The sequence below is a fragment of the Trematomus bernacchii genome, unplaced genomic scaffold, assembly GCF_902827165.1.
Source record: "Trematomus bernacchii unplaced genomic scaffold, fTreBer1.1, whole genome shotgun sequence".
In the NCBI taxonomy this organism is placed as follows: domain Eukaryota; kingdom Metazoa; phylum Chordata; class Actinopteri; order Perciformes; family Nototheniidae; genus Trematomus; species Trematomus bernacchii.
The window spans coordinates 2,944,788-2,953,208 of NW_022987616.1; the positions used below are offsets into that span (position 1 = coordinate 2,944,788).

Genomic DNA, 8,421 nt, shown 5'->3' on the forward strand with positions numbered 1-8,421 from the left:
GGCAGCCCCAAACACTGATACTATCTCTGCGCTCCGCGTCTCTGTCCTCTCTGTGTCGAAATGTTAGCCATCCCACAAAGGGAAACCGCGGAGGCACAACGGTCCATGGCATGACGTCCGTTTCTGTGGCTAGACAACTTACGGTAAATAATGTGGCAGGTGCACGCATGTTGCCTGATGCAGGATAATGAGATATTAAGGTTATATCACAACATTTTCTAAGAGAAATATCTGTTGTTAAAGGTTCAGTGCAATGTAATAAAGATTTCAAAGGTTGTTTGGGGAAGCAATGAATGTGCTTCAATAAATGGCATATTTTGTTATCATTTGTATATATTTTTCATATGAAAATAGTATAATTTGTCAGTTTTTTAAATACAAGGGACTTGCAGATATAAAAGACATTTGATACAAGCTTAATCTCAATAATTTGTTTATTTAAAGAACATTTTTCACAAAGTATTGCTATAACAATGCTTGACTATAAAAACACAATCGACAACATTAAAGTTTACAAATGATTTAAACATTCTTTCAAGTAATTCCACACTCACTTAGTGACAAAAGATAAGAGTATATACAGAGAGACATTTAGATTTCCATTCAATCCCCTACAAACCACAGGTAGTTGTGTAACCTTGTTGGGCAACAACATTTACAATCATCTCTGACAATGACAAGAAGTGTCAAGTGTATGATTAGGCAATGTTTGTTAAATCAAATAAAAACAAGACATCTGTATAATGCACATAGTGGTTTTCTTTTTGAAGGCTCTGTGAGATTGATGCATGCACTACAGGAATGCACTTTTGTTATACCCATGTTTTGCTTGTGTCGCATAAATGGACTAAGCTACAACTGCATTTTGTTTGCGTTGACAGTTGACATTGCAAAGATGGTATCTTCAAGGAGATTCAGTAGAGTTCATTTGGAATTTGTGTGCAGTTTTTGTGCATTTTGCAGCAATTAGGATTTTTACATCTGAGGTACTCTCCCTAAAATCCATTCACCACATAGTCGTATTAAATCTTGATATGCACATATTTAACCCCTCGCATACGGTTTATGTGCAGTCTCTTCATTCACAGTTAAGAATATACAATGACATCTACAATCAAACCACGTCTTACGGATCTACATTAGGACTGAATGTCTCTTGTTCAGGTGATTATTTCATTTATTTAAAAAGTCCAGCAAACAGTGCATTAGCCACACATTTTTAAAAACCGAGGTCAGCAGGAAGTTGCATGGGGTGAAACCCCCCTTATAATATGACTGGAAACCCCCCAAAGCCAAGAGTACTAGGGTGGGATCCAGGTCTTTTCTAAGCCAAATTTGAATGCTTTATATTTATTTATGTTAGGAATTCAGATTTCCCATGGCCCCCTCTGACTGTTTTCCTGGATCTTTCTGTGCCTCCACAAAACAATCTCTCTATTACAAAATCCTTCATCTTCAAATGAATGCCTAATTATTTTATAAATGACTTTTTTCACAAGTAGATGCAATATTCGGCACCAACAAGAAGACATTTAGAGGCCTGTTTGGACACGAATATTGAATCTGATTGCTATGATTAATACAAATGGTGGTTCTAGATACCGGCCTCTCCTGCAGCCCCCCCCTCGGCTCCCTGCAGGTGCCGCTGGGACAGGATGTGTTTCAGAGAGTCCAGCTCCTGTGTCAGCTGTCCGATCCTGCTCTGCAGCCTCTGGTTCTCCTCCTGCAGCTGCACGGCCCTCTGCTGGGTCATCTGGATCCTCCGGCGGGCCTTGTCCCTGCTCTTCCTCACGGCCACGTTGTTCCTCTCTCTCCGCAGCCGGTACTCTGCACTGTCCTTGCTGAGGCTCCTCTTGTTGACCGGGGCCCGCAAAGTGGGCATGAGGAAGGAGGAGAAGTCCTGGAGAACAGGAACACAAGCAGAGGAGGAAATACTTAGATCTCTTACACTGAAACAACTGAAACGTTGACTTTAATTACATGTATTATGTCAACAGATTTCACATAACTGTATTAGGTTAGTTGAAAGCAATAATATTAAGTTGCACCATATATTTTTTATTTAAACGTCATATTATTGCTTCAAACCAACCTTATACAGTTATGTATTATAATGTAGCATAATGTGAAAATACCCCAGTGAACTACAATTACCTCAACATAAGTTGAAGTACTTGAGTAAATGTACTTAGTAAGAATCCGTCACCGAGCACAAGCACCCCGTTTGATGGTTTCCCCGCATCAGAAATGTTGTTGGAATTGTTATATATTAAGTAAATAATCTTTACACACACTAACACACACCTGCTGCGTGTTGATGTGGCTCTGGTGGTGGTTTGTGTTTCCTGCGTTTGAGGTGTTGCTGAGACAGGAAGAGGTGTAGGGCAGATAAGACAGTCCCATCATCTGCTCAGAGACCCTGTCATCAGGGCCCCCCCGCCCCAGCCCCTGAGCCTGCCCGTACGGCATCATGTCCATCTGAGACAGCTGATTGGACGCCGAGGTCTGGTTCAGGGTGTGGTTCTGACCCGGGTATGAACCGGCCCACTCCTGGATCACAGAAGAAGCCCTGGAATCAGACATCTGGGGGGGAGAAGCAGAAAATAAATGAAAAAACACAAAAAGAACAATAAAAAATACACAACAGCTAGAAAAGTAACACACGAATAAGAAAGAGAAACAGATCACAGTGGTATACTCAGATCTATGAGTAAAAGTAATACAACAGTGTATCAAGTACCGAAAGTTAAAGTACTCATTATGCATAATGGCTAAATTTAGAATAATATAAATCATATCACAGGGTTAAAACCATTATGTTATATCACTGGGGTATAATTAGAGATGTATTAATGTCTAAGTATCACTAGACAGCTGGAAATGTTTTATACTTTAAGTAAAATAGTGTCCTAGAAGTGCATTAGAAGTATAAACTAAGAATGATAATGTAAATACATCGAAGTGGTTCAAAATGGTGTAGTTTTACCCAGTTAAATGTAAATAGTAAATAGTTAAATTTGACCAATGAGAACAGAAGAACTGCAATGTTAAAACATGCAAAAATGTGTAATGTAGTTAAATCTGCTGTAATTCTATCAACAACATTAGTAAAAAGGTGGAATACATGTTACTAACAATGGTTATAAAATGGAAATATCCTAATTCTACTCCCTCATTCTATATTGTATATCTAATTTACTCTTGAGATTTCCAATAAATATGAAAATAAAACCTATACGAAAAGGAAACCATTCAAAGGAGAGATGCAACTTTGGCAGATCGTAACAATGTTTAAAGTGTACAATAACAGCATATTATAGCTGAAACTATTATCGACAGAAACAATCAACATTTTGGATTTTTTCTTTCTTTTAAGGTAAAAAAATGCAAGCCTTACATATTGAATATTTGCTGTTCATATTTGTCTTATTTAATAGTAATCACTGTGTCTAGGTTGAAATATAAAGACTCTGGTTATGATTTTTTTAAATGTTTTAATTCATTTCAGAAAATAATCAAGAGATGAATCCACTGCTAATATAAGTGCAAACTATTTTTCACACACTATAAACAAACTTAATATCTGACTTACCATGATTTGGCACTTCAGATAGACTGTTCTTCAGGTCTGTCTGACAGTTTGACTTACACTGGACTGAGAGACAGGAGACACACTGACAGGTACTCACCATCACTTCTTCCTCTCTCTCTCTCTCTCTCTCTCTCTCTCTCTCTCTCTCTCTCTCTCTCTCTCACTCTCTCACACTAAAGCACATGCACAAACAGTAAAACGAGGCAGTGTAATTATCTTGACATTCAGTATAATGCCAATAATGTTACCAATCAAAAGTAATTTTCACTGTAAACTAATTCTGGAACACGAAAATTAAACAGATTATTGTGTGAGGTCACTAACTACTACTGTCAAAAACATTATTTAACTTTACGCTTGCTAAAGTGTTATCATCGGTTTTCATGCAATTTTGTAACGCGCATAATCTCTATTGTCCCTCTTCCCCTTCCGTAGACCACTTTCAAACAAAATGGCTGCCCCTATTGACAACGTGAGTAAAACTTGCTAGCTGAAAATAAAAACATTTATTTAATCTTTCTACACTTTACGTCAATATTATAGACATTTTCTACGATGTATAACCATGCTTTTATCGTTTATAATTGATATTGGTAAAAGCTAGTGATAATACTTTTTTGAAATGGCTCAAGTTAACCAGCTTGCCACTAGCTCACTCGCTTTTTACTAGCATCTCTACTACATTACCCACATTTTGCTGTAGATAAATAGTGCTATGTGTTTTGCATTGTATTTCTGACATGTTTTCTTTCTGACAGGATTTAATAGAAAGGGATTTGCCTACAGCTGTACAGCTACTGAGGAACCTCACAGAACAGGTAAGAACTTTGTGTTGTAATAATGCTCACTAATAGAACCATTATAAACAAATAGCTATTACATCTCAAGGTGACATTACAGAAGATTAAGGATAAAAGACTTGTCTATCACATAAAAACACAACATATTCTTAGTTTAGTGGCTCACCCAAAACTAATAAAAAATACATAAAACTACATTAAAAAACAAACAATTCAAAGACAAGTCAGAGCCAGTGTGCAAAGCTGCATTCAAAAGAAGGGAAAGTCTATAAGGCTTTAGTTTTTGTTAGTTCAGTCTTTTTTTTCCTGGTTGTTTTGGTTGCATGCATGCTTGAGAAAATATTATTTGTATGTTGTTGTTGTATTTTGTATTTTTGGTAGAATTGGTCATCAAGTGATTTCATGTCTCATTGTTATTTTACTGTGGTGGTTACTTTTGTGACATATAGCTTGTTTTGCTTTTCTCTCTTTAGCTGGCCTCAGTAACAAGTCATGTGCGTGAGCTGATAACAAAAGTCAAAGATGGGGCATTCAAGACATCGAAGGTGAGTGGGATCTTGTTATCTAAAATCCTGGACAGCAAGGCTAATAAATATGAAAAACCAAACATCAGATTTAAACAATAAGATTAAAAAAACTGGTACATGACAGGATACAATTTAAGGAACCAGCATACATTCCGAAAACATGTAGTAAATCGTTAGAAAAGTATAATGACTAGTAGTTTGTTAAATGGGATTAAATATAAAGTGGTAAAAGCAGTTTTTATGTTTGCAATTACAATGTTTTTAGAGAATTTCCCCTTTTTTTAGACACCTGTAACTAGGGATTTTTTTTTTTACCCTCATCTAAATAAAACAGATTGTAAAGAATTGTTTAGCAGCTCTGATCTAGACGAACAGTCCTTTCCGGACTCACTCTGTCTTCTCTCTCTGCAGGGTTTGTCTTTTTGGACCTTCGGTATCACCTGCTGGTCTTCTACCTCCAAGACCTCACTCACCTGATCAGCATCAAAACAGAAGGAGGCAAAATAAAAGACAGTGAAGCCATAAGTAGACTGGTCACTATAAGAACGGTGAGATGATGGTAGAGATAAGCTGCTAATAAAGAACCTATTTTTTTATTCTTAAAGCGTCTAAATGCTTTTTTCTCATCCTGCTTTAAGGTCTTGGAGAAGATGCGACCGCTAGACCACAAGCTTAAATACCAGATTGATAAACTGGTGCGCACAGCGGTCACTGGCAGTTTGGGTAAGACTGATTGGACTGATCTGAGATCCTTCCCTCCATGTTTAACAGGCTTCAGTGTATAACAATGCATTATCTTAATTTCAGCTGAGAATGACCCACTGCAGCTGCGTCCTAATCCTGAGAATCTCATCAGCAAAGTAAGGGCTGAATATCGTGATCATTTTAATAACCACTTTTATTTAGGTGTTACACTTTTGTCATTGATAAACCTTAATGCTTGTGCCAAACTGAAAACAGTAAGAGTAGCAAAATTGTATTAGTTATTTTTGGATAGTTCCTTTTTCTACATTTGCTAAAAGACATTTCAGGCGAGCTTTGATTTAATAATTTGGGATGAAAACACAGCATTTTAACTGATTTCCTTCTTTGCTTCATCAACCAGTTGAGTGAATCTGAAGAGTCTGAAGGTGAAGCTGAAAATACAACGGAGAAGAAAGCAGCCCACTCTAGTGGCAAGAAATATGTACCTCCAAAGATTGCTCCAATGCACTATGGTAAGGTCATTTGTCTTTTTTAAACTGTTATTTGTTCTGTTTCTTGTCAAAAAAATCCAAATCAAATCCCTGCTCAGCCATAAAATCAAAGATGTTTCCCATGTGGAATATGTGCATGACAAAAATCTCACCACGTGTCCTCCAGACGGTGACATGACAGAAGCGGACAAGAAAAAGGCTCTGTTGGAGCGTCAGAAGCGAGCGGCCCTCAGGAGCTCAGTGATCCAGGAGCTGAGGCAGCAGTACAGCGACGCTCCAGAGGAGATCAGGGACAGGCGGGACTTCCAGAGCGACAAGGAGAGCCGCGACGAGCTGCACAGGTGTTTAACAGTTTGATTTATTTCAACAGGTCTGTTGGCCGATAGCTGATAAGATGCAAGACAGTGGGGGTTTAGCCTTTACTGGAATACTTGATGAGGATTTTTAGATGAGTTTCCATCCTCTATAACTCTTTTCTTCCTCATAGGAAAAATTACGAGGAGTCTATGTTGGTGCGTCTCAACGTGCCAACTCGTCAGAAGAACGCCAATAAGAGAGGGTCCATGTCCATGTCGGGCCAGCTGAACGGCATCACACACTTCAGTGACATCTCAGCATTGACTGGCGGCGAGGGGGGCCAGGTGAGCGTACACTGACATCTTTACACAAACCTCTCAAAGAGGGGGTCACATCCCACTCTGAGCTACATTTGTAAAAATCTGAATATTAAAGTTTGAGAGGAATTTATTGAGAGTTTGTCTCAGAGAGAACAGGAATTTGGGGCTCTAATCAAGCAGTAGACCCTTAACTGGAGAGAACAGGACATGCTGAATTGTTCATATTTACTTTAATTCAATTTGGGCTTCCAAGTGCACATAATGAATGTCAGAATGGACACATGCCCCTCTGTACCCTGTCTGAATTCACTGTCATAAAAAGTACTAATGAGTCAGAGTAATGACTTGCCAACCTCGTGCTGCTATGTTTAGATTTGGTGCCGGACAACATGAGAAGCTACAATTGTTTATGCTCAAAGGCTCATCTCGGTCCGGCATGAATGGGAGCGTTGTTTTTATTTTGATCACATTCCTAATGTGACTTTTTTCTTTATTGCTGCAGGATGGGCTTAGCTCTGGCCCCAAGAAAAAGAAGAAACTCATGAAGAAGAAAACCAAAAGAAAGGGTAAGGACTTTCAAATATACCTCAGAAAACAGAATTGAGAAAAAACAATTATGCTCCATTACCTTGAAATCCTACTAATTGACTTGTTAAGAAAGTAATTGGTGTACTTTTGGTAGGTTAAATAAGATCTTTATTTTAGAACCAAAGTGTGATATTGGTTTGGTGTAATTTACTATTCAATACAATGTTTAAAAATAAGAAAATAAACCACAATCAAGTGCTTTTTTTGCATTTTAATCCTGTTTGTGAATATCTGCTTGTCCTTCTCTGCAGCTTTCAAGAAGCACAAATAGACCGGCAACATGATGCAAGAGGACCAAATTATGACAAGAGGACTTATCTACAGCCGTCATTGTTTTAGTTTATACTTCAGAGGATTTGGAAACAAAGAAGTCAGTTGTGCTTGGCATACATTCTCCACCTCTGCAATATGTATGACTTTTTCATTCAGTTTGTCAAATAAACATTTACCTTTGACTCTAGCATGTCTGTTCAATTTTATTTATGTCCATTAGAGGGCAGTCACATTGCTCCCTTATCAATTAGGATAAAAACTGGAATGTTGAGTGACTTTCAAGATAACTGCCATCTAATTACCTCGTGCTAGGAGAGACATGATAATGTATTTCAGGACATGTTCAAGTATTCAATTATTGATTAACTTTTAAATAGACCTTCAGTTCCACCATGTGTACACAATAGCTTGGGAAGCAGCCAGATGCTGATTTAAGCTGCTGCAGGAACCTGACAACTATACAAATAATTGTTTCATTATGCTGGTCTCTGGGTGATAGTGTGGTGCTAAGGTTAACCCTACTGTTAGCGTTAATTAGTAAGCATACATGTAGACATTTCAGGGCTACAACCAAATACGTTTTTCATTGGCAAATCGGGTTATCACTTTGTCAAAATATCAACCCCAATTTCTCAAAGTCTAAGGTGTTAGTTGAAAACCCAAATGTTTTCAGTTCATGATATAAAACAAAGGGCTAATGTTGGAGAGGCTGCAAACATCATACAGGCATAAAAACAATTTTGTTGGATCATTTCTTTTTAATAAGGATTGCAGCACTGTATCAACATAGGAAGGACAAGTGTAATTGTTGGAATAGTATTTAGATAG

General features: G+C 37.8%; 2 protein-coding genes across 2 annotated transcripts; one reads left to right on the plus strand and one right to left on the minus strand.

The window, feature by feature from the left end:
• Positions 1 to 416: 416 nt before the first annotated feature.
• On the minus strand, positions 417 to 3,669 carry cebp1 (CCAAT/enhancer binding protein (C/EBP) 1). Its single transcript, XM_034132622.1, has 3 exons — positions 3,593 to 3,669; positions 2,305 to 2,583; positions 417 to 1,900 (listed from the first exon to the last, which is right to left on the minus strand). The coding sequence occupies exons 1-3, from the start codon at positions 3,593 to 3,595 to the stop codon at positions 1,595 to 1,597; spliced, it is 588 nt and encodes a 195-aa protein (XP_033988513.1). The 5' UTR covers positions 3,596 to 3,669; the 3' UTR covers positions 417 to 1,594.
• A 339-nt stretch (positions 3,670 to 4,008) lies between these two features.
• On the plus strand, positions 4,009 to 7,780 carry ngdn (neuroguidin, EIF4E binding protein). Its single transcript, XM_034132623.1, has 11 exons — positions 4,009 to 4,064; positions 4,351 to 4,410; positions 4,866 to 4,941; positions 5,331 to 5,467; positions 5,558 to 5,642; positions 5,727 to 5,779; positions 6,025 to 6,136; positions 6,282 to 6,456; positions 6,603 to 6,756; positions 7,235 to 7,298; positions 7,572 to 7,780. The coding sequence occupies exons 1-11, from the start codon at positions 4,044 to 4,046 to the stop codon at positions 7,589 to 7,591; spliced, it is 957 nt and encodes a 318-aa protein (XP_033988514.1). The 5' UTR covers positions 4,009 to 4,043; the 3' UTR covers positions 7,592 to 7,780.
• Positions 7,781 to 8,421: the final 641 nt, after the last annotated feature.